Raw genomic sequence first — 27,344 nt, 5'->3', positions numbered from 1 at the left:
TTTATTTATTTATTTTTTACTACATTTTCACCCCAAGCAAGGCGCAGTGCCACTTTGATGTAGGAGGGCTACTATCAGGAATATAAGTTGAAGGGATACTATGTAGGGAGTTAAGCAGCAAGATGTCTGTTCACATTACATTTAAAATTCTGCACACGTCAGTACAGTTGCAGAAGCAGGAATTCAGGAGGGAATTCCAAAGTCTAACTATTGGAGTAGAACGCTTTCTTACATCTAGGGATCTCTACTATGTAGGGGTGGGACTTTGCTGTTTGTTGGGGGTATTTACGCTGAGGAGGTACAAAAGCTTTGTGATATCGCAAATTCATTTGCTTAGGTTATCGAAAGAGGTGGAGCCTACTGGAAATCTGGAGAGACTTGTTGTCACTCAGACTCCAGAAAACACCACTAATTATTATCAGTGAGTAATCTCTGATGATGACATGTGAGAACTCTACGTGTGATTCAAAATAATAATAAGGATAATAATAGAAGTAGTGTTGTCAGTCATAGTCAAGGGCAACCTGAAGGTGATTCTTTCTCAGGATTATTCCACTTACCAGTGATCATCCTTTTATGATGCTGAGTGTTTAATTGGGGAATATAAAGTGCATTTTTTATTTTTTTTTTATTTAGTTCTTGGTGACTCGATCGTGGATTGAACCCTGATGCTGTGGCCCCTTAGCAAATACTAATCATTGAATCCAGTGAGCTGTTAGAGTAGAAGTAAAGATGTATATTATTTTTTGTTATGCAACAAGAATATCATTGAAAATGTTTTTGAATGGAATTAATGTAGTGATAGTGATGCGTTTGATGTGGTGCAACAACTTACACGTACATTTTCATTCTCTATAATTTGGTTTATTTACTTTTTCTAACGGATTTGCTAAAACATACAGGGTGGAACTATAAGTGTCGCCTTAAAGAAAACAACACTACAGCTTTATTTTAAAACGTTTATTGAAAAAAATCAATTCAGGTAAGTGGATTAATTAGTAGAGCTGACATCTATTCAATGTAACCACCTTCAGCCTCAATCACCACCTCGATACTGGTCTGGAACTGGGAACATGCCTTTTCTACAAGCGCAGTGGAAACTCGGTGGATGGAGGCGATCAGGCTTGCTTTGATGTTGTGGGAGGTCATGTTGGTGATGTTCTTGATCTATGACCAAACGAAGTGGTCCAGTGGATTCAAGTTGGGGGATAAGGGGGGGTGAGAGAAGGGTACAAAGTCATAGCATTCTTTCTGAAGCCATGCTTGAGTCTCTTTGGACTTGTGGGTGGCACCAAGTCTTGCTGCCACACCCAGAGTCTGCCAGCGGCCACCTGATTGCACCAGGGGATTACCACACTCTTCAGCACATCCAGATACACTTTGCTAAGCCGACTTCAAAGATGTGAGGTGGTATGATGTGACCCTTACTTGAAACCACACCAAAGATCATAATCGTGGCAAGAAACTTTGTTTTCATCACCCTGTGAATGTCCCTGTTATTCATGGCAACTCAGCAATGTATTTTAAGGGTGCTGGCAATGGTCCTGTTGTCATAACTTGGATTGGTAGAAAGCATGAGTTGTACAGCGGAGCATCTCCGATCTCGCTTGTTGAACATTGTGTCGTTTTCAGATATGATAACAGGCTTCTGTCACTCTTTGGATTTGTACACAACTGGCCAACTAGTAGATGGTCTGCAGAAAAAAAAGAAACCCGATTTTCATGAAACGGAAATGGAATCATGTCATCTTTTCTAGGGTGACAATTTTATCGTTCTACCTTGTATTTAACTTAAGACATCCCAAAAGATAACATGGATCTCAGTTTTATTGATGTTAAATTTTTGAATTGCATTTTGTTTTTCTATGAAAAATTTGGGTATGCTCATTTTCCATCTGGTTTTAAATATTTGTAAAATACTTTGAATATTGTCCAGAAGATTTGGTAACATAAAATTTGGTTATGGAAGATTTGGTAACATAAAATTTTTCAATTTTGGCATGGTAGGAAAATTTGATAACTATGAAATAAACATTGATTTAAAATAGAGGAGGATTTGGAGGCTAGCCTTTATAGTTTTAACCCCCCCCCTCCTCTCAAAAAATGTTAAAATAAATATTTTTTAATATTTACTCTGCTGTTTTCAAGCAAATAAAATAGGTCTTTCTAAGTTTTTTTTAATAAAAAAATTATATTATCTTTTCAAATTATTATTTTAATAATAATAAAAAAAATTCATAGTGGGGCAGAGTAACTTGGTTATTTAGAATATCAATTAAAACACAAGTAATGCAAGTATACATGTAATTCTTTGAACTGCAACTAGTACAGCATTTAAATTTTATTTTTTTACCAGTTTTGAAGATGATATCGGTAAGATGGCACCCATTCTTCTCTATACACTGAGTTAATCGAACTCTGAAGTGTCGGTCAACTCTTTCCAGCATATCGATGGATATGTTGGAGTTGATTTCAGATATCCCCATAAAAAATAGTCACATGGTGTTAAATCAGGGGACCGTGGTGGCCAATGCAGATCGCCCCTCAAGGAGATAAGGTGTCCTGAGAAGTTCTGCCCCAAAACAGTCATTGATGATGCTCACTGGGGTTCCTGAAAAATAAACAAATAATAGATAATGCACGTTAAGAACCAAACTTTAAACCCCATCCTCTCCAATAAGTCCATTCGTACCATCGTTAGAGCAACCATCGCTTTAGGGTGCCAAATTTAAATAAGCAACTTGCTCTACCCCACCATGTATTATCTTTTCAAATCATTATTTTAATAAAACATTAATCTGATCAAATATTATCAAGTATTTTTTAATGGAAAATGGAAACGGCATTAGCCCTAATCGAATTTAAATAACTTCCTCCAAAGGAGGAAGTTTCATGAGAGTATGAAACCCACAAATGGTCCCCAGTCGCATGCATATCCCCGTTAGGAGAGATGACAATGTTAGGCTTTTGCAACTCTTGCAGGGAGGTGTTGACTTCCTGCTACCTACAGCTCCTGGAATTTTTAAATTAGTTATCCATCTGGTACTGATCAGGCTCAATGTTGCTTAACTTTGGGTGATCCAACTATTTTGTAATAGGTTTTTTTAATTGTGAAGAGGCATATTGGTTTCAAAGTTTAGGATTAGTTGGGGTTTTTTATTTCTAGTCATAAAGTTTTCTGTAGTTGATATCAGTTTGCAATGCTGCTTACATAATAAGTATAATCATTTAATTGTATTCTGGTGAATTTTAAAAATAGAAACCATTGAATAAACTGCTTGTAGAAATAAACAGGCTCTTCTTTGTACCTGCTCTCGTCTTGATTCTATTCATGTAAACATCTTAATCTTCAGTTATGATTATTCGTAAAATCTGTCCAGTTTCCATTTCCGTGGAAGATGCTCGACTGAGCTCTAATCTCTGGTTCTTCCTTGTAAAACATTCACAAAAACAAATTCATCTTCATAAAACTACTGAAAATTACTTTCCCCTTATTTTTTTTTTCTGTGTCTAGATTTAGGTGGAATTACCATGAACAGAGTTTCCTTCTAAGAACTTCTGGTCTGTGGAAACATTACCAGGTGATTGCTTTTCAGCAGACTACAGCATTTTACCACCTTTTAACCTCAGAAACATATGATACAAGGTCAGAAGATGGGGATAAAAGGACAAGCACACTAGAGGTAGTGCACTCTTGCTCCATAAAAATGCCTGAGCTGTTCCATCAGCATTTTCCAGTAGGAATGCCTCAGGTGATTGTCAATAAACTAATTCCTTCTAAAACAGATAAGATAAAGCTTGGGAGGATGAACATAGTCGTGTTCAAATCTAATGTCAACAAATACTTGCCATAAGCTGTTCTTATAAGTAAGCAAACTTTGTTCATTCCATTCATGATTTTCAATCCTCTCATAATATTATAAAAAAATAAGGGGAAAGTAATTTTCAGTAGTTGGACTACCAAGATCATTCCAAAATGCTATTCCATTCCATGCTATTTTTTAACTAAAAAAAAAAGGAGAAAATTGAAGGGTTACAAAAATAGGAGTGGTACCACTAAAACGAGCAACCTTTTGTGCTCCAGAATTTATTTTTCTACATACTCACCATTCTCAGTGCAGTTTAGCCAGTGACGGCGTGGTGGCTGTGCATAAGCATCTGGAGCCTGCTTTATCTCTCACATCTCCAACAAACCTATCTCCTAATTTTGCTGACATCAACAGGCGCCAATGAATGTTGATTGGTTAAAGTTTTTCTGCAGTTAGGAATTCAATGATACATCTCTGCTTCTGACACACGTCCATGACCGGTTGCTTTCTTAATATCACACTGTCAATATCTGCAGCAGAGTGATGAAACTTTCAGGTCATGAATGCATAAGTTCAGTCATTGTAACAATGCAGTTTGCAATCCCCCTCTGGTTCCTTCGGATGAAATAAAAAATAGGAGACATTACCTTTGGAATACCTTTTTTAGATGGAGATGCCCAACCCAATCAATTGGCTGATCATGTTGAGTCCTATCATATATAATCCATAGCAAACTTATATCACACGCCTTCTCCAATTTCCCACCAATAAATGATTAATCACTTCCTAAACATCTGCTAGAAAATGGTGGCAAAGGATCAGTAGGTTTGAAACTTTTCAAACAATCATCCCATCTCTGTATCTTTTGTTATGACAATGTTATGTCATGTCTTAATTTAGTACACTAAAATTGGGTGGAGTAGCATGATGATGAAATAAAAAACTTCCACATTGACAAAAAAAAAAAAAAAAAAATGGAGACCACAAGTTGATTCATGATCAGAAAGCGATCACATCTGATCATTTCCCAAGATTTATAATACCTGAGTCATGGTAGACCACTCCTCAAAAAAGTATGTTACCCCTTTTTCATGCAAAAAGTGATATCTACGAATATTATATCACTCTCCAAACTATAATGAAACTGCAAGGATGACACTATATTGTTTTAATGTAGAAAATAAGAAGTATGTAAACACCTTAATAATCAAATCATATAAAAACCTGAACACTTCCAATGGGGTAGTTAGAAATGAGGAGTTATCTTTATATATTTTGTAAAAGTTTCAAAAATAAACTAAAGAACCAGTTTCATTGATGTGAGAAGCAAAAGCGATGAACATATGATCCAAACGAAAACTTTTTTGTATTTTTTAAATGAGGATTGAGAATTTTCTTCTTTTTTTTTTTAGGGGGGGTATTATTTACACTACTGTTTTCAATCCATTAAGTTGAACTTTTAAAAAAAAATTTCAATGTTTTATGACCAGGCTGAAAGTGAACCTGGTTTTCATAACAAGATTTAAGCAAGATTTAAGTACAAAAAAAAAAAAAATGAATGGATCGTTTATCCATCTGTGTCTAAATTACAAATAGAACTTTTTTTGTTTATAAAATGAATGTTAAAATGTAATTGCAAGTAAGCCTTAAATAAAAAATAAAAGCAACTAATGAGCGTTAACTGTTACCAAAAGAAGAGTTATTCCCCATAACTGATTTTTTAAGAGTTTTTACATATACTAAATTGAAGATTTTGTTTTTTAATAACATCTAGTGAAATACATTAATTTATTGCCAAGAACGTAGTTCAATAATAACAAATAAAAATTGCCTGACCAGAATTAAATTTTTATTTGTAAGCTTAAATATTAGTTAGGTATAATTTTTTTTATCTAGCCAAAATAGGCATGTATATAATATATATCTATATCTATATATCTATAAAAACAGAGATGTGTGTGCCACAGACGATTTCTGATTGGTTAATCCAATAATCACATCTCCTAAAAAACTATGGTTCCTACGCTCTTAAATTTACCATAAAATATTATGGCCTTATTTATTGTCCATCTTGGAAGGGTTTATTTTTTTCCTAACTTGCTATTTACAAATTACAAAATTACGAAACTCCCAACCTCCGACACTACGTCCGCCATTCTGGCACTAGCCGCACACACGTACACACAACACGAAAACAAATGCTGTCCTACCCAGCACACACACACGCACACACACACACGTTCACTACCGTCCTCTTTAAAACATGTTCTTTTGAAGAGACGATTTTTTTAAGCTGTTGACACACATGTTTTGAAAATCTAGGAAAAATTCATTTTCCTGAAATTTTTCAATATTTAAAAATAAATTATGCCGGCTGATAAAATTTTAAAACTTTTTTTTAAAGCTAGAAAGATAAAATTTAAAAATACTTATATATATATATACATATATATATATATGAAACTAAATTTAAAAAAAAACGCGCGTTCACTCGTGGTCTTAAGTTCATTTCGGGTTTGTATTACTGTACACATAGATTCGAAAAAGTTGTCAAAAAACAAAAATATAACAAATAAATGTTATCAAAGGCAAGATAAGTTACTTTTCTACCATACTGGATATATTTTTCGTGTTTTTATTCAATGTAACATGTTTATTCAGCTCGAAAACCATACAGTGTTTACCGATGTATTGGAAAATTCAAGATGGCGCCTCACTCCCTCTTTAACACGGTAGGTATGGGAAAAGGTGTTATAAATAAAAAACTATACAAAATACTATTAAAAACCCGCCGAATATATGTCAAGCTATGTCACGGTAACATATATTGAGCGAGTTTTTAACAGTATTTTATCCAGATTTTTTATTTATAACACCTTTTCCCAAACTTACCGTGTTAAAGAGGGAGTCAGACGCCATCTTGAATTTTCCAATACATCGGTAAACACTGTATGGTTTTCGAGCTGAATAAACATGTTATATTGAATAAAAATACGAAAAATATATCAAGTTTTGTAGAAAAGTAACTTATCTTGCCTTTGATAACATTTATTTGTTATATATTTGTTTTTTGACAACTTTTTCGAATCTATGTGTACAGTAATACAAACCCATTAAAAATATTCATTTTGATTAAAAAAATATTCATTTTGATTTTAAAAAAATATTGTTCATTTCGATTAAAAAACATTCATTTTGATTTTAAAAAAATTCATTTTGATTAAAAAAATAGTTTAATTTTAATATTTGTTTATTGTCTTAACTCATATCAAATGTTTTGCTTGTGTTCTGCTTCAAATATTCATAATCTTACATGCATAATTTTCATTTAATTATATTAAATAAACTTCAAGTTTACTACAAATCAAATCGTGTTCCTTCACTTTTTTAAAATGTAATGTATAAGTAATTAAAGAACGCATTCTAATCTTTAAAATCTATAATACAACGAAATATTCAATTGCTTATAATACTTAAACAAACAACTTGTGTTTTTTTTTTATTATTTTTTTATTATTAATATTAGATGAGTTTCAGTATAAATCATTGTGTTCTTTATTTCAATCCAATTTTGAAGTTTTGTAACGCTGTCTGTAAAAATTACTGTTGATTATTGACAGTCTAAGAGTTCCACATATCTTGCTTGTTGGGACCTCGGCGATGACGTCATTTTTTCAGCTGGCCGGCCATCTTTATAATGAAGGCCACGCCACCATCCCCCACCAAAAGGGGAAGCCTGGCATTTTCTCACCAGAAAGGGGGGAGCTTGGTAGTTTCTCCCCCCAAAGGAGGGAGCCGGTGTCTCCCCCCCCCCCCCCCAAGGGTGGGGGGGGCGAAGAGGCTAGGAGGAGGTGACTTTTTTCTTTGGGGGGGGGGGAGAAGCCTCCAGGCACCCTCCTCCCTGAAGGTAGGGTTGGGGATTATCTCTCCCTGAAGGGAGGAGGCCGGCACACAGCATGTAAATCCAGAGGGATGACTTTTTTTGTTACCCCTCGGAGTGGGAAGGGGGCCGATCACCCAGGCAACGCCGGGTAACCCCTGCTAGTATATATATATATATATATATATATATATATATATATATATAGTTTCCATATTAACTCCTCTTAAGAGGTTTGTGATGTTACTTGTATCAGTGAATTTTAAAAATTTCCGAAGTTTTATTTTGATATGAATAATGTTTTATTTTTATAGGTATTTACATGTAGTATTATTAGTATTTATCATTAGTTGTGGAATTTTTTGCTTAGAAGAAAGATGGTATCCAATGGAAAAATATTCCTAGTCAGATAAAGTATTTTATAAAAGGAATTAAAGTCTGTGAGAAGTGGCTATTCAAAAGGAAATATTTATTTTGCATGGGAGAACATATCGATGGCACACTTTGAGAAATCAAGCGGCTTCATGTTGCTATGTAGATTTCATATATTTACACTACTAAAACTCATTGGCATTGACTTTTTTGTTGTAAAAAAAAAAAAAAAAACTACAAATGTAATGTAATATGTTACTAGCATGAGGTGCCCAGCATTGCCTGGTCGTAAAATAGGCTTAAATATGATATTTCAGTTTAATTAGATTTCGTATATATTATAATAGTTAAGTATCTATCAATTATTTCATATGATATTCTACCCAACATAGAGTTGGGATTTCAAAAGTAAAAAAATAAATTGTGACTTGGCTGCCATCAGTCAGAATTGGAACGGAAAGCAAAATTTGAAAACCAAAGATGGAGACTGACAGGCAAACATAAGTTTCATAAATGAGATTAGTTTCAATATTCATTATTTACAATCCAGATTTTCAAGTGGCTTATCATTTTTTAAATTTTTTGTTTGTATTGTACAAAATGAAAAAATATAAAAACATTTTGAATCGTGTTATTCCTGCTCAAAAAAATCATAAGAATTTACGCAACTGAAATAGGAATTTATTCCTGAAAAATTAAAATCGTAGAAAATTATATAAAAAAAAAAATAATAATAATTTGCTATATAAAAAAGATTATACGATCACTTTATGTGACTTTTTGGAAGGTGACATTTTCGTTTGATGATTGATACATACATCAAAGACTAAAAAAAAAGTTTGTACATAAATATATTGTCTTATTGTAAAATTATTACATAACATTATGAAGCCAGGAATGTAATAAAAAAAATAAGAAAAAGTATTGCTGGGAATCGAAACCTCTATCAGGGCAAGCATTTTGAAAGCATTATAAATTAACAATCTATATTTTTATGTGCTAGGATGTGTCAGGTCAATTGACGCATGTGCAAAGAGACATCATGGTTAATATGATACTTATGCTGTACGCTTGCTAAGTTTTAACTGGCTAAAGACCCATAAAAAACAACGGTCCACAAAAAAAAAAATGCAATCATTTGAGCTGCATAGTGCTTTTCTGCGACCTTTCATCATGGAGCAGATAATTTGAAAAACTGGAGACAGACAAACAGATATAGTAAGTTTTATAAATAAGATTACTGACTTTTAAAAATTATAATAAGGGGAAAATGATAACGTATTTGAGGAAAATTATACTAATTTATTACAAATTAATTAACTATAATTATAACTATTTATTACAAATTAATTAACTATAATTATAACTATTTATTACAAATTAATTAACTATAATTTTTGTCATTTTGATAAAACTATGGTTATCATTTTGTTTATTTGATAGATTGTGTAGTTGTAATGCCATAATTTTAATGAAATCTTTGGCAGTTTTTTTTTTATCCAGTTTACAATCCAATTTCCAGCAAGTTCATACCTGCACTTTCTGACAGCTTACATAAGCAGTCGGGGATGCCAAAGTGAAGACTGACAAACAATTAAAAATGCAGCAGTCCCCTCTTTCCAGTGTTAAGAATGGCTTTCTATTTAGAAAGTCATTAACATGGGGAAAACGGTGGGGATTTTACATGACATTGCACATTGAAAGTTAAAATTTTTCCTGAAATAATGAATTTCACACTTTTATTGAAACTTCTGATTGTCTAATAGCTTCAGTATCTTCCAACTGCTTATGTAATCTGCTGGTGCAAAATTGCTGGAGATTGGGTCATAAACTGGATAAGTACCTTTTTCTGTTTTTTTTGTAATCTATAAATATAAAAGCGAAAATGTGTGTGTGTGTATGTATGTTCGCTTTTTGTGTATGTCCACAAAAGGCTTTTTCACCGGGCTTCTTGGTCAGCTCACTCCTTCTTAAAACTTTTTATATGCTGTCTGAATGATAATATCTACGAGTTACGAAGGGTGGTCGCATGTGTATTTAATTTGCCCGACTTTCACACACTATTTTTTCCAGATTTTTAGATCGCCGCGTGTTTCTTTCGCTTTTCAGTATAAAAAAGTGAAACTGGATTCGAATCGGCAGTTTCCTGGCCCACGGCCGGGTGGTCTCCAGAAAGCGATGTAAATGTTTGGTCAATGTCGGCTTTTCACCGTCATATCGGACAATTGCTTTCATCTGGACACTCCCCTAATAAACAGAGGAGCTGGTTTCCCCTAAAATTGGGTAAAAACAAACAAACCGGAGTTTGACCTCATTAAAAACTGTCCCACGGAAAATATTAACTGCGACCTCATTATTTGACCTCATTAAGTCATTAAGTGCAGGCACTTGTCAATTCTCTTCCTACTTAAATAAATTCAAACGTTTTTCAGTAAGTCTTTCTTGCTGGCCGAGCTGTTAACGTGTCATGTTTTTTTCACATTTTATTTTCCAACTTCGCCTCAGGGCTTCGGGTTCGATCCTACCTACCTACCAAAACTTTTTTAACCCCTCCCCTCATGTTTCTTTTTGATGTAAGAGCACACACACCTCGAAACACCCTGGCAATGCCGGGTACCCCCACTAGTCTATAATATAAATATCATCTGTCTGTTGAAATGTATGTATGTCTGCCTAAAAATTTTGACAGACGTGATGGATTTTCATGAGATCGGTATCGTTTTGAAGCTCGACCCTTCGGACGACAAATATTGAAAAATTGGCTAAAAACATTGATTCTTTCACCCTCAACTAGGCACTTTTCTACAGGGAGGGGGGTCGCTTTTTTCGCCGATATTTTTGAAAGTCATCCCCTCTTTTTGATTGCCTAGTCTTAATTTAAAGCATCGCCATTTCCGGTTTGGTGATGGACGCAACAGCAAAGATGCCACTTTTTTTTTCTCACATATATTCCTTCTTCGCGGTACGAGTTCGAGCTTGCCTGCCTACTACCACTTTTTTTTCTTTTTTGCTCAACACACCTCCAAACACCCGGGCAATGCTGGGCACCCAGGCTAGTTAGTAATAACTATCAACAAGAAAAACAGTGTGACCTAATATTTTATATGGTTATAATTGAATATGAACATTGTTACTTAACTGCCATACCATTTAGAACTTTTTACTTTTTTTTTTTATTTCCACTTCCTATTTTAGTTTTTCTATGTGATGTTTTTCTACTTTCCTGCAATTGACCAAAACAATGCTACTCGACTTGTTTGCATATGGGTGTTTTTATCTGCCGTGAGACAAGAAACTTTGTTGTCTGTGAGATATTCATTTCACCGCTGAGCTTATCTGCCTCATCATCACATTGAAAGCATTCTTCGTGATGCAAATTCAAGACTAACACTGGTGGAATGTATCGCTTCCACAGAAAAACACATTAAGAAATTTAGCAGAAAACAATCATAATATGAAGAGAAAAAAAAACCCTTCAAACTTCCAAATGAATCTAACTTTACAATTGAATTTTAACATGTACTTTATTCACTATGCTATGAGTCATTATGTAAGGTTCAGTCTTCAGTCGGGGCGACACTCAACATACAATTGTGAATTACTTGAGAATTACATGGCTGATGGAATAAAAACATACTACATCCGTGGATTAAATAAAGGGTTCCATTCCATGCAGATTCCCGAGTTTGACAAGATACACATGAAGAAGGCTGTGTGGGTCGGTTAGTCGGCACTAACCCTATTTGGGTTTAACTGGCTTCCTCCAAAGGAGGAAGTTTCTTGGGAGTATGAAATTCACAAGCGGTCGCCAGTCACATGTGTATCCCCGTTAAGGGAGATGATGAAGTTAGGTTTTTGCAACTCTTGCAGGGAGGTGTCGATGTCCTCCTTCATACAGTGCCTGGAATTCCCAAATTGGTCACCCATTTGTAGTAATAACCAGGCTCCACATTGCTTAACTTTGGTGATCTGATGGGAACCGGTGTGCCAACATGCTGTACATGAAGAAGGTTGGAATTACATTGATCAAAATGTTGTCAAAATAACATTCAAGATGAGAATAGTAGTCTGAAGAATCCAGATAATACGAATATCCAAATTCTAAGCTTCTAAAATATCTGACTCCAAATCCTGAGATATAAACTTAGCTCTATTTATGGGATATTGAGCTTTTGATTGATTTTTATAGCTGTGTGTGTGTATATGATTTTCTCTGATAAATATATACTATTACAAATATATCTTGACAAATGGGATCAAGACAAGAATAAGGACCTCAATCGTCCAAGAAAAACAAAAGAACAGATTCCGATCGACGCCAGTTAGACCAGTGTCCACATTACACATGACCTCTGTAAACAAATTTAAAATAAGACATGTTCAGACTTTCGCGACCAAGATTTGTTTTTTATGTTGAGTGTGTTCTTTTGTTTTTTTGGGGTTTTTTATTTATATATCTACAAAACTTTTTAATAAAATTATCTAGACCAAGTACAATGTAAGGAACAAAACATATTTAAACAAAATACATTTAGATAAATGGATTTTTCTTTTTTCTGTTTAAATAAAAATATCAATTCAGTATGCCTCATTTTGGGGAGCTTGTTTCTCTCAAAATGGGAGACCGTGGATTGAAATAACTTTTTTTTTGTTGTTTTTTTTTCATTATTTAAAAAATAAAACACTGGCCAGCAAAAAGTTTGATTTAAATAGTTTTATTAAAAAGTGTTGGGTCAAAGAGTTATAGAATACCAACTAAACACTTTTAAAAGTTGATTTTTAGGGGTATTTGGCTCTGTTATGAATGAATATCACATTTAAAATTGTTGCCGAAAAATAGTTTTTTATGATATTAAGACCTCTATTATCCAATGGATTCCCTATTGTTTTCACTGGTCGCTGTGTTTTTGTGCGAACATTCAAGTCTTATTAGGTTATATCTGTTATTTTATATTTGTTTACAGAGGTAATGTGCACGTGCAAAGGGCCAAAGGGAGATCGGTGTCAATTTGAAATCTGTTTTGTTTTTATCAGTCGACTGGAGTCCTTATTCTTGTCTCCATCTGACAAATGATATTAACTAATGAAGCTTTTTTCTTTTAATTTAATTGTATTTTTGTGATTTTCCAGACAATTTCACCTGTTAAATTTTAAAAGAATTATTTATTTATTATTTTTTTTGGAGTTTGCGCATAAGCAATAGATTTCCTGTCAAATTCTTTTCGCAAAACTCAAGATTATCTAAAATCTAACCTATGCTTCTACATGCATGTTAATATAGGGTATTTTTTTTTTTTTAGAGGCGGTGAACTTTAAATAAAAATAAATCACAGAAAAAATATTTTTATTGCACAAATATGTGGTTTATTCCAAAGAATTATTTTTGACATTTATAATTTAAGTGCAATTTCCGACATATGGTCCCCTGCAGATATGGCATTATCTAGAGGTCCAATTTTCACAACTCCGTGCACTAAATTAGGCTGAATTTCGACAATAATTCACTGAATGTTGTCTTCCAAGTGGTCTATTGTGTCTGGTTTATCAGCGTAAACATAGAATTTTACATATTCCTTGAAAGAATAATCTAATGGGGTTAAATTACATGAACAAGGTGGCCAGGTGACAGGCCCATTTTGTGAAATTATCTGTTCATTAGATGTTTTTCTCAGTAAATTGATTATAACATTTACAATTTGCAAACGCTGCTCGGGTGTCAGTCTCTTCATGATGAATTGCCAAACCAAGCTGAACTAAAAATGACTAAATCTGCAATTAAAGAAAATAGAGTTGTCAATTTAAAGTTTGCCGCCTCTAAAGAAAATACCCTGTATATTGTCTAAGTGTGATCTTCAGTTTCTTTGATTTGATTTTCAGTTTTGCACCTATAATTGAAATCACTAATTCAGATGAGGAGAGGTAGGTGACCATTGTCTTTCCACTATCCCTCTTGATTTGCAAATTTGTGAAAAATCATGCTCAAACTCCTTCTTGTATGTTTAACCCTGAATTGAGTTGTAATATTTTCTTGGACAAAATAATTGGTTGCTATTTAAAAAAAAAAAAAAAAAAAAAAAAAAAAAAAAAAAAAGGTGTTAATTTTATTATATTTTACAAGCAGATAAAGAAAATATTTCAGGAATTGTAAAATGATGCGGAAATTATTTCTGTACGAGTGCACATCAAAAATTCAATGTTCATGCTAATATTAATGTCCATATAAAATGTTTGATTCAATGTAGTTTAAAAAAAAAAATGAAAGGAAACGTCTCAGACTGGAAAGTTTAAAAACAAAAAGGAAAAAAGGTGTAAATCAGCACAGAAGGCAGAAAGCAAAAAGAAAGAAAACCATTTATTGCGATAATATATTCGAGACGAGGATCCCTGGTTTGCTATTTGCTTTCTCAGTTCCCCTTAAATACTTGAAATGGTGCGTCCATCAGTTTTTTTACTCATTAACTTAAGTCTAACAGGACATGTCACAAACAAAAATAAACAAATAAATGACATCTGTAAAGACACAGTACATTCATGTACTAGTGCAAGTTAGAGCTTCAGGATCCTCGTTTTGAATTCTGCTAGGTTCAGTCATGCTGATGAGTCATAAATGGCGAAACACATGTCCATGGATAATTAAGTTAAAATATATATTTCACTTCACATTTTGAGGCAACATATTGGTGAAGAAAAAATTATTCTTAACTAGCCTCAAGGTAAAAAAATTCTCTTTTGTATAAATAATTGAATTTGTTGAAAAGTATCACAAGCAAAAAAAAAAAAAAAATAAGTAGATGACAAAACTGCTATATTCCAAATTTCAAGATTTAATTCATCTTACCGTTTATTTTTCTCAACATGTCAAAACATCCACTTTCTTGACAGCATCTGTTTCGTAGCACAGAAACAATCAGGTGCTGTCAAGAAAGTGGATGTTTTGACATATTGAAATAAATAAATGGTTAGATGGAATTTGGAATATAGCTGTTTCGTCATCTATTTGTATATGCTCTGTAGTTAAATTTGACATACATTGAGCTTTCATAAATAAAAGGTAAAATATAATTCAAAAAGCATATTTTTCCCATAAACACACACACACACACACACACGTGTGTGTGTGTGCGCAGTCAGCACCAACCCTATTCAGGGTTTAACCGGCTTCCTCCAAAGGAGGAAGTTTCATGGGAGTATGAAATTCACAAGCGGTCCCCAGTCGCATGTATATCCCCATTAAGGGAGATGACGACATTAGGTTTTAACAACTATTTTGCAGGGAGGTGTCGACGTCCTCCTACATACAGCACCTGGACTTCCCAAATTGGTCACCCATTTTAGTAATGACCAGGCTCAACGTTGCTTAACTTCAGTGATCTGACGAGAACCGGTGTGTCAACGTGATTATGCCCTATACTATATATATATATATATATATATATATATATATATATATATATATATATATATATATATATATATATATATATATATATATATAGCACTTTATTGCAGTGGAAAATGCATGTTATTAATAGTCAAAAATGATGTATTTCAAAAAATTATTTCCTAATAAAAGCCATTAGTTGTCATTTTTATATGAGCGATTGAATTGATTTGCAGGATGCCATATTTTTATGTCAGAAACTTTAGAAAGAAAATGTACGATTTCAAACATGGAATAATAAAAACTTGTTTGGTAATGCAGAAATCATTCTGTCAATTACTCTTCATAATGAAAGGTGATATTGTGTCAATAGCATAAAAGTTGACCTCATGAGTTATCAAGTTATGCTAGGCAGAGCCAGCGTACAACACAGATGTCTGACCGATACTCTTTCATGGCTGTAAGACATGGTCGGCAATGAAACATCTAATGACTAGATCTCGGCTGCAGCGCCTCAGGGCAGAAAATTACTGGTCTCATATGAATGCTTCCATTGAGAAAAAGCGTTGTACATCTCAATTGGTATAGTCACGTTGTCCATTGTCAGTCATTCGAAATTCTCCAAAGTATGTCCAACATTGATGTTGAAGTTTCAAGGCTGCTCATACAGACATAGAGGGAATTGGTTGATGGTAGCCTGCTAGGAGTGAGTGGCACAAATTAAATAGCAACAGACGGGAGAAATTGGAAGGCATCACAAAACCTCTACCCTCAATATGGGACACAAAGGCAAAACAACATGAAAATAGTCATCATCATAATAATAATAATAATAATTACAACAAAGGAAAAATAAACCGAATTTTTAAAGTTTGAAAGAATAAAATTTTACTTGTTTGGTCACCCATTGAGCTCAAGTTGTTTTTTAATCATGAAAATATGGGTTTGCAAAAAAACAAAACAAAAAAAACAACAACTGAAAATAATTATGACAAAATGAAATTGTTTGCACAAATATTAAAACAAAAATGAAACTTTTGAAAATTAAAAAAAAAAAATATTTCAATTTAATTTTTGTTTGTTAATCTAATGAAGTAAGAGTTCAACAAACTTATATTTAATCTATAGTTAAATGTTAAAATAATCTAAGATATTCTAAGAATTAAACCTAAGTGAATCCGATTTCGTTTTTCCTCCCTAAATTTGATATTCTTTCCTTTTTTTTACTTTCCTCCTTTGCTTTACCAATTTTGATTTCCTATTATTTTGTTCAGTCGATATAAATATATTTCTATCTTATTTACAGGCTTTTATTTTTCATATTTTAGGGATAACGACAGATGCATTATAGCACAGCAAATCTTTACAAAATATGATTGCATAATTAGATGGTCTAAGTGGAATATCTCAGAATATAATTGCAGTTATATTTTTTAGTTGCATTACTATGCAAAACGATGGGCCATAATCATCAATTATGTTCATAACACTATTAGTTGTTCAATTTTTCAAATCATCTACTCTATAAAATTAAGTCAGTCAAATTTTCCCTGTTAAACCTATATAGCAATACATCTGACGAATCTGCATTTGATTACAAATAGTTTGTCATCACACCAGCTAAATTTTTTTTCCTTAGCACCAAAATTAAGTCTTTTCCCTGTTGATTGAGATATGTTGCTGGTCTTTTTTTTTTCTTTTTTTTTTTTTTTTACATGGGGGTCACCACTTATCAAGGCCCGAAGGCCACTCAGGGATAAGGGTTATTGCGTGTACAGTAATCAATGAGATAGTATTGTAGTAATCATTAGTATTGGGGGATTTCATAGAGTGTCTTACTTAAGGGGGCGGTTTGTCAGGAGTTTGTTTATGTTGGACTTGAAGACGTCCAAGTTGTAGTCAGGTGGGAAACAGGCAAGCGGCAGAGAGTTCCACTGGCGTGCAGTTCTTAGAAAGAAGCTTTGCTCATGGAATCTACATTTGGATTTAGGCACAGATAAAGAGTGGGGAAAATTATTGACAGTAGTCTTGTGCAGTTCTAAGAGGTTCACTCTCCCAGCTTTCTCTCTTTGAGAAGGATACAAACTAGTGATTTTATTTGGAAACAAATTTTGAAAATTTATTAGAAAGGCAAAACAGATTCAAGAACGTAAAAGTTAGTGTTTAGATGATGAATCAAAATAAGGAGTCGGAAAAATCAGATTAAGAAAAGTTTGAACCTAATTTCTTATTTCAAAAACAATTCTTTTAATTATTTTTTAAACATAATTTCTCATTGCTGGTACTAATTATAAAATGATAAATATTGATTTTAAACTATCAGTTAAACTAAAAATTATAGATAACTAGCAGGACCTGCGTACTGACGTTGCCTGGTGAGAAGCTAACATAAAGCCAGAACAGATTCATTAAAAGACCCCCCCCTCAAAAACAGATTAAACTATGATTATATAATGCCTTATCCTAGGCTGAGTTAAATGTGTTTTGTTTTATTTTATGAATTGGTTGATAAGTGAAGAATTGAGGCCGTCACCAATGAAAAGGAATATTGAAAAGTATGTCAGCATTTAAAAAAATGTGCAGAACAGCAAAAGATGTGCATAATTTCCTCCCACCCTCAATAAAGGAAAGTAATGAATGAAAATGTTTATGAAGAAATATTTTAATCAATTCTAAAACCATTTCAATAAAGCAGAAATCCTTCTAGATTGAGGTAATTTTTTTTTTTTTTTTTTTTTTTTCAGGAAGTAATCAGTAAGTTAAAAACTTTTGCCCCTGCTAATAAAAAGAAATCTTAAAAAGCACGTTAAAAAAAATAATGCCTAACGGATTAAAAGAAAATATGCCCCCCCACCCGCCCCCAAAAAAGAAAAGCAATGAAATTGTTGTTGTGGAATACACCGGAATCCAAACTTACAATATTATATAATAACTTGATTGGGGAGAAGGGGTTCACATAACACTAAGAGAGGGTATAAGTGATATAAAGTTAGTAAGGGATGAGTCACTTGCAAATCACTAATAATTAGAACAATTAAGATGGAAGTTTTGTCAAGCAACCCCCCCCCCAAAAAAAAAATATTTTTAGCATGTATTTTCAGATTAAAATATATAGGACAAAAAGTATTAGGGAAATGAACGTTGATTGACTCAGCTTTAGTATATTTTCAGCACACACACACACACACACACACATATATATAGTCATCCACATACAGTACTGTTTTGCTGTATCACAGCTCATCAGTGCGGCTAGACAAGCAACTACCTTGAGCGAGGTTTGAAACTTGGCTGCTTAGATGAGAGTCGGTACTTCTAACCGTTACACTATTCGACTGCTGCTATAATGGACATTTGAATTAACAATGTTCAAACACTGTCCAAACACTTAAGCTCCATTTATTTGCACAAAGTACATCACTTAATATGCTAATAGCAGTTTGTTTATCACTCCTCAATATGCTCAACCCAAGATAGGGAGCATTATATATATTTAAGAACTTTGTGTGTGTCTGAGTTCACTCCCTATGGACTCGAAAAAGGTGGCTGGGTTGATTTTTATGAAATTTCACATGAACATACTTTATTTGTCTGCCAGTGTTCTTAGATAGGTTTTGTATCAGAATGTCTTCATTAAGTATTGATAATTGAAATAATCTGATGAAAGAAAGAACAGCAATTTTGACCAAAGTTAACACCTTACACAGCCAAACATCACAAGTGCATTTAAGAAATTATTACCACCCAAGCTAAAAAGCCCAACATATAAAATCAACAGAAGGTTCTTTAATGTAACAGGAGAGCATTCAAAATAAATGTTTGTTTGAGGACAGTTGAAGAATGATACTTGACGTTTGCATTTTAAACTTTTATTCAAGTCATTATATATAAAAAATAATTTTATACAATTAACAATAAAGCTTCTTTTTGGTGCACCATGATGGGTCCCCAACTAGAGCAATCAATGTGATTGAAAAAAAAAAAATGGGTGATTTTACTGATAATAAAGATGAGTGTAAAACATTAATTGATCATCATTCAATCCCAGGCAAGGTTGTATCTCCCTGCTAGTGTGTGTGTGTGTGTGTGTGTGTGTGTGTGTGTGTGTGTGTGTGTGTGTGTGTGTATATATATATATATATATATATATATATATATATCCACATGTTCTTTGTTTATTAATAACTGCTGGTTCAAGTCGAGCACTTTGATAGAAATATGAAAAGTTTCTAATCAAGCAATATTGCATAAGTTCTATACCTTGGCAGATCGAACACTTTCTTAGACTTACTATATTTGTAAATAAAATATTAGGTTTATTTCTTTTATATTTAAAATGGCTATTACATTGAACCGAGTGGATAAGGATTTTTATTGGAGTTAACTAATAGAGACTTTGGTTCAAATTATTTAACCTGCAGAACTATCTTATGAACCACACTGATGATTGTTAGTAAATATGAAACATGTGTGCTCACACACGCATATAATGTTTTCACATTTTTGTAATATTTGTATAGATAAAACAAAGTTACTTATTGGATAATTTAGATCTGGTTAAAATAAACTTTGGTTTTAATTAAAAACTGGGTCTGTCACAATTTGCAGTTATCTAATGAATTGATTTGTGCCTATTGTACTGGCATTCAACACAGAATATGAAATCGCAGAAATAAAAACTAAGGAATTAAAAATATTTTTATTCATAAACTATTATAATAAAGTCGTATTCATGTCTGTCTGTTTGTTCACAATTTAATTAATATATACAAAACGTGCACTGTTTCACAAATTATTTTTTATACTCAAAACGAATTTATATACACTTTAATTCCAGCATGAATTCTATATATACAATTTATGCAAAATCTACATTCAATGAGTAACCTCATTTGCATATTGCATTAAAGAAAATCTGTTTTCATAATTAGTTCGATGTTATTGTTTGTTGTAATAGAATCGTTTTAATTGTTCTATTTAGAAATATTATTTAAAGTTGATTTATTAAATTTATTTTTGATTAGATTTTTTTTCAATTATTAATAGCTGACGAGTTACATTTAAAACCGGAAGTAAGCTTATTTATCCAAGCTATGCGAGTTATTTTCCTTTGAGCTGTGAGAGTTACTTTGTGTTTGATTTTCATAGACCAAGATAGATGTGTTTTATACTTCTCTAGATCCAACATGGGATCACTTCTCATAACAAACTAGGATGTTTGGTGTATCTTAAATATTGTGTGACTAATCCCTCTGTCTGACAATATTTCAACCGGGCAACACACCAGGTATATACAGCTAGTAGTTTTATATCTTCATATATAATGGGATAAAGAGCTATCAATTCTAGCAAAAATATTTAACCAGAGGTCAGATTTTTGGTAATATATGACTCCCCGCCTCCTCCCCAATAAAAATAAAAACAAAAAAGATAACCTCTGGTAAGATAATATCATGACCACAGAGCATATACTATACTATTCTTAAAAAGAAGATCATGCATTGGAAGTTAGTATCATGCCCAAAGAACAGGTACTACACTATTACTGTCTCATAAAAATTAGGAGATAATCCCTGGAAGAATTGTCTTATGACAATAGAACAGATGCTACACTACTCTCTTCTAAAAAGAAGATAATGCATAGAAGGATGGTCTCATGATAACTGAACTGATACTAAATTACCCTCCCAAGAAGGAAGTAATGCTCGGGAGTTGGTATGATGACCACGGAACAAATACTATACTACTCCTACTCTAAATTGGTCATTTCAGCTTTCTATAGATGTATGGCTCATTAGCCAATGAGCCAAGATGACATCCATGTTATAGACACATTGGAATCCTTTACGAGTCATCTATTTTTCACTTTGTGGTATTGCTTATTTCAGGGCCGCAGACTAAATAATATTTTCAGTGCAAGCAATATCATCAAGAATTTAAAAAAATATATAACCTAATACATAACATACTTTATACTGTCGCGAATAAATTTCCAATAAAGATTAAAAGAATATTTAAGTTTTATTATTTTGTTTTATAATTTGATACTGAAACAAATCCGTTGAAGTGTCAAGAAAAGCAACCAAAAATACCCGAGTCCCTCCAAAATCAAGACCGTCAAGATCTCAAAAAAAAAAAAAAAAAAAGACAAGACCCAGTATAAATAGCTCTCACCTAAATCTAAACCTCTCAAGCTACAGCAACGATCCCAGTCCATACAAAATCAAGAAATAAAAATTACGAACGATATGCCTGAGATATAGCACAATAGGAAAAATATGGAATTGGAAGAAAACCATTAAAATACCACAAGTTCTATAGAACAGAAGATACTCAAAAAGACATAACACTGAAACATGGGTCAAATTGAAACAGAAAAACAAAACATAATATAATGGAATTGTCTGACAAACTATTTATTTTTTGTCTCAACAAAATATAGCAAATGAAACAAAACCTTATGAAACCCGTACCCTAATAATAATAAAAAAACAAAACAAAACAATTAAGCCATTTCTTGGCATTAAATGATCCCTAGAGATTAAAATGTAGATAAATGAAACACTTACTCACTGGCAAAAGTACATTGAGAATGGTGGCTACTATGTAGAAAAATAAATTCTGAAGCACAAAAGGTCGCTTGTTTTAATAGTACCACTCCAGTCTTAGTAGCTCTTCAAATTTTTTGAGTTAAGAAAAATGGGAGGCATTACTTTTAGAACAACTCTCGTACTTATCATTAAAAAATATGAGTGTACTCCAAAAATTACAGAAAATAAATGAATAGAATTTTAACCAAAAATCAAATTAATTCATGATCCAGAATTCACAAACTTTGGACGACATCTGTGTCAAGCCAGCACGTCATTGAAGATTGTCTCCCTTTTTCTAAAATATAGATGATATACTGGTTTCTCATTCAGAGTTTGTGAACTCCAAATAGTAATTTTTATCTTTTTTTAGGAAACTCTATTCGATAAACTTGCGTAATTTTTGGTGTATACTAATATTTTTCATTGATAAGTATATTCATAAGTTATTTTTTGTTGAACTGCCATATTTTCGTTTGCGCAGTAATATAAATAAGCACATTAATTTCTTTTGTTTGTGTATCTTCAGTTTTGTTTTTTGTTTTTTTTATGCTAATGAGTCGCCACTTACCAAAGCTAAAAGTCACTCTAGGATGAAAGTTCATGAGATTGTCATTTGAATGATGAACAATAATCTGAGAGGATTGAATGCGATATGTGGAAAGATCAGATTATGATAATCTAAGAGGATGGCTTGTCAAATATTTGTCAGTATTAAACTTAAAGACGACCATGTTGTTGTCAACAGGGAAACAGTCAATGATAATGTGTTCCACAGATGCAAAGTTTTGGCAAAACTGCACTTCAGATTGACCGCCATAAAAACATATATATTTTTTGTAACATCATAAACATCTTTTTCTGAGAGCATATATAGCAAATTGCTAAATTTAGGCTTACTGTTCAAAGTTAAATAAAGTTAGAATAATTATATAATCCAAAACGGTTTAAGTTATCTTTTAGGGAGAAATTAGTTTTCAAGCCAGACTCATATTGGGTTTGGGAGCATTTGGTACCAGATTGAACAACTTTTTGAGAATTTATTATAGACCAGAGTTATGAAAAAAAAAAGTTTAGAACTCTTTGGTAATAAAGAGAATCCCAGAATCTTGGAAACTCGCATACGAACACATCGTTAAAAATAAAGACCGGAATCTGTCTTCAGTCACTGACTGGCCGTCCTACCAAAAACCTAAGTCAGGTTTTTGCCTTTGTACTTAGCACATACCATTTAACTTTCTTGGCAGTAACGTGTGCAGATTATCTGTATGGTCAAGAATTTAATCCATAATTCATCCTCTTTTGTTCACTGGATGCCAAATAGAACAAACATGTCTTTCGGCCATATCCTTTTTATCTTCGGATATTAAAGCTTTTGCGTTTTTGTGCTTACTGCATTTTATCTATATGGGAACAATGTGTTTAATTATGTGTAATTTAAGTATACATGTCTTGTTTTAGGTTTTCTAGTTTGTTGAGACAAACTATTAATAAATTTTATATTTTGTTAACACAGGTTTTTATTGTCTTTTGTTACAGATGCATTCATATTTTTCAAGTAATACACAGAATATTTAGCGGCACTTCACTTGTTCAGAGGATACGTTTCAATTTTTAGTCCACGCGCCAGCAATCTTATTAAATATTCATAGTCTATTATTTATGTTATTACTACAAAAAATAATGTAAGAAACAAAAAGAATTCCGATCAAATGTCTATGTAAGGTGGGGAAAAAAATCTGTTTCATTTGATTGGATATTGGGAAATTGCTTTATACATTGTAATGCCATGTAGACATTATTTATCTGTATCTTAAATACTAATATGACAATTTTTTAAGCAATTCTATAAATTTCTAATAAAGTTTCTATGATGGCAGGCATTTTGTTTCTTTTTAGACGATAGATATATCTGGATGGTAAAGCTATTAAAGTATGGTACAATCACATTGACACACCCATTCTTGCCAGATCACCAAAGTTAAGCAACGTTGAGCCTGGCCAATACCAGAGGGGTGAGCATTTTGGAAAGACTAGGCGCTGTATGTACCTTCTGGGAAAGTTGGCCATAGGGCCAGCACCTTCACCCTGAAAAAAGAACTCCTCACTACAAAAGCATCTACAAAGTTGTAGATGGCCTGTGTTTCTCTAGGTGCTCCAGGCTATAGAAAGCTATTGTTGAGAAGTTTTGTTACTTTGGCCATATCATTGGAATACAGGGTGAAGCAGGTCCTATGATTTAGAAGTTGGCAGAGTAATTTCATTGAACTTATGTCATTACTAACCAGCAGAGAATTACCACTGTCATTCATGTCTATCAGGCATGTGTATACAATGTAATGATGTATGAAAGTGAAACCTGGTCAGTGAGGGTTGAGGACATGTGTTGCATGGAGAGAAATGATATGAGAATCATACAATGGATGTGTAATATAAATCTTAAAGACAGGTGTGATCTCGGTGGAAGATTAAATTGTGACATTATAGGAAAATGTGTGCAAAACAGGAGACTTTGATGTTATGGTCATGTTGGAAGAATGGATGAGACTTTTGTGGTTAGTAGATGTTGAGGTAGCAGGTTCAGTTCATAGGGGAAGGCGAAGGAATGAGTATGGTTGATGAATAAAAAATCTGTGCAGATATAGTTTTTTTTTTTTTTTTTTTTCTTTTTACAAACAAGTTACCACTTATCAAGGTCCGGAGGTCACTCGAGGATAACATTTAATGAGTGTGCAGTTGTCAATTGGGATAATATCGTAGTAATCGTTAGTAGTGGAAATTTAGTAAATTAGATTATGTAAGGGGACGGTTCAACAAGAATTTGTTTATGTTTGACTTGAAGATGATCAAATAGTAGTCAGCTGGAAAGCAGGGAAATGAAGAGAGTTCCACGAGCGTGCAGTTCTAATAAGTGAGCTTTGTTCATGAAATCTATGTTTAGGTTTAGGCACAAATAAAAAGTGGGGGAGATTATTGATATTGGTTTCAGTTAGACGAGTGTTTTTCATGAAAGTTTGGCAAGGAGGGGACCATAGATTAGAGCTCAGACAAACACTTGCCATGAAAATAAGGATAAAGCAGAGACAGGCTCGTAATGTTTCTTCTGTGGGAAAGTTTAGTTTTGAAGTCGATTTCTCAAAGTCGTTCAACACACGGCAGCATGTAAAATGCGCGCATAAACTGAATCAGATGATTAAAACGTGTACTTAAAAAAAAAAAAAAAAACTCTGGTGCTACCAGATCAGGCTGTTTGAAGATACTGGCTTCTTGACCTAAAATTCACTAAACTTTGATTTTATTACTTTTTCCTTTCCCTTTGCAGAAGTCAATCAGGTTCTGCAAAGTCAAAAACAAAAGCAATGATTTTCATCTACAAAACATCCAAACCAAACACCATGAATAAATATTTGAAGATATTAAGAACTTGAAACGTAAACATTTTACCAAAATGACTGCATATATATATATATATATATATATATATATATCTGAAATAGTCTCCAAAAGGGTTGATATGCTGTAAAATCAAACAACTAAACCAAATCAAACAACTTAAATAAATATTATAATATATAGATATAGATGCTGCTAGAAAGGACTTGTCCTGCCTTCATAGAGTTCAAAATAGACTTCGTAGCCTCGTAGGAGATGTCCTTTTCTCTTCCCTGCAACCTCTATCTCACAGAAGAGATGTTGCGAGTTTGTCTCTGATGTGTTGTTATTTTCATGGAAAGTGTTCGACTGAGCTTCAGTCTATGGTCCCCCCTCGCCTAACTTTCACAAGAAACACTCGTCTAGCTGAAACCACTATCAATACCCCCCCCCACTCTTTATCTGTACCTAAACCTAAATGTAGATTCCATGAACAAAGCTTCTTTCTTAGAACTGCACGCCTGTGGAATTGTCTTCCGTTTTCCTGCTTTCCGGTTGACTACAATATGGTTGTGTTCAAGCCTAACGTAAATAAGTTCTTGATGAGCCGTTCCATATAAGTTATCAAATATACCGAATTTTCATTACTAATGATTACTATATTGTCCAATTTCTAAAAAAAAAAAAAAAGATATAAAGAATTTGCAGCATAACAATTTTTTACCTAAATGACCGGATTTGGCATTATATAATCCGAAAAGGGTTGATATGCTAGGAAATAAAACATCCTAACTTTTCCAGGGACTAACTCATTCACTCAGAATGGACTCTGCAAACCATTATATAAACCACGTGGGGGAAAATATCATGATCTAATGAGACTACAAACTGTCTAACTCACTTTCTTTGTATTCACTTTCTTGTACAATATATTCTTTCTACCTAAAACCTGTTGTTTGCATTTTCTTTTATGACCCTTTCCTAGGGCCATAACACGAACCAAGCACTATAAATACACATTTTAAGATGGAAAGAACTTGCAGCGTAAAAACTTTTACCAAAAATGACTGGATTTAGCATTATATAATCCAAAAAGGGTTGATATGCCGTAAAACGAGACGACCAAACCAAACTTTAAAAAAAAACAAAAAAAAAACTAGACACAGTTTTAGTTTTCTTACTTGTCAGATGTTAATTGCATGAGAAATCTTTCCGTTGCATGATGCTAGATCGTCGCTTTTTATTCCTGTTGAATATACAATTGAAATATTTCTTGTTCTCATGACATTTGAAGATATTTTGGGATTGTGAAATTGAAATGCCAAAATCCTGTTTTGCATACACGTTTTCGCTGATTAAAAAAAAAAAACAAAAAAAAAACAAAACAAAATCACTTGCGTTCGAATTATTAGCCTCTATTGAAAGTAACGGAAGTTATTTCCCCCTTTTTTTGTTGTTGTTGTTTCATGTTTTGATTACTGAACTTATCTCATAAAAATTTAATATATCATGATTAACGCCCTCTTATTTTAAATGATTTGTTTATAAGTGTATATTGGGTATTAATGCACGTATTTGTGTCACATATTATTCTCACAAGTCTCCATAAAAGTGAAAGTCTGTATATCACTTGATTGAACCATCCTCATAAATAATCTAATTATACAAATTTCTGCCATAAACGATTACTACCCTACTATCCCACTGACTACAGTACACACATTAACTCTTATCCTCGAGTGGCCTCCGTGCCTTGAGATGTGGTAAACCTTTTGCAAAAGAAAAAATTTATGTAATATTCAAAATAGTTAAATGAAGCGCTTTTTATATTTCACCATCTCCAGTTTATATACAGCATATGATCGCGTTGATACCAGTTCTCAGTAGATCACTGAAGTTAAGCAACATTGTGTTTGACCAGTGTCAAAATGGGTGATTAT

At 33.0% G+C, this 27,344-nt stretch overlaps 1 protein-coding gene, 1 long non-coding RNA gene and 1 pseudogene across 5 annotated transcripts in view; 1 reads left to right on the top strand and 2 right to left on the bottom strand.

The window, feature by feature from the left end:
• The window catches only part of LOC145280030 (WD repeat-containing protein 13-like), a 443,316-nt gene that overhangs the window by 239,855 nt on the left and 176,117 nt on the right, over window positions 1-27,344 (top strand). Inside the window, exon 6 of one of the 3 annotated variants that reach the window (XM_080131690.1) lies at window positions 13,939-13,980. The exons of the other annotated variants lie outside the window; for them this stretch is intronic. Within the exon in view, the coding sequence (XP_079987816.1) occupies window positions 13,939-13,980 (42 nt within the window). The remainder of the gene's footprint in view (window positions 1-13,938; window positions 13,981-27,344) is intronic. 3 annotated transcript variants of the gene reach the window in all.
• LOC145280033 (uncharacterized) lies at window positions 946-26,841 on the bottom strand. Of its 2 annotated transcripts, XR_013868530.1 has the most exons (3): window positions 26,586-26,841; window positions 2,354-2,611; window positions 946-1,694 (listed from the first exon to the last, which is right to left on the bottom strand). It is a non-coding gene; the product is annotated as an uncharacterized LOC145280033 (long non-coding RNA). The 2 variants fall into 2 exon arrangements; XR_013868531.1 differs by lacking the exon at window positions 2,354-2,611.
• Window positions 15,354-15,472, bottom strand: LOC145280392 (5S ribosomal RNA; annotated as a pseudogene).

The sequence above is a fragment of the Euprymna scolopes genome, chromosome 7, assembly GCF_053919585.1.
Source record: "Euprymna scolopes isolate OS-2025 chromosome 7, ASM5391958v1, whole genome shotgun sequence".
Lineage (NCBI taxonomy): Eukaryota > Metazoa > Mollusca > Cephalopoda > Sepiida > Sepiolidae > Euprymna > Euprymna scolopes.
This window is presented reverse-complemented; position numbering and strand designations above follow the sequence as displayed.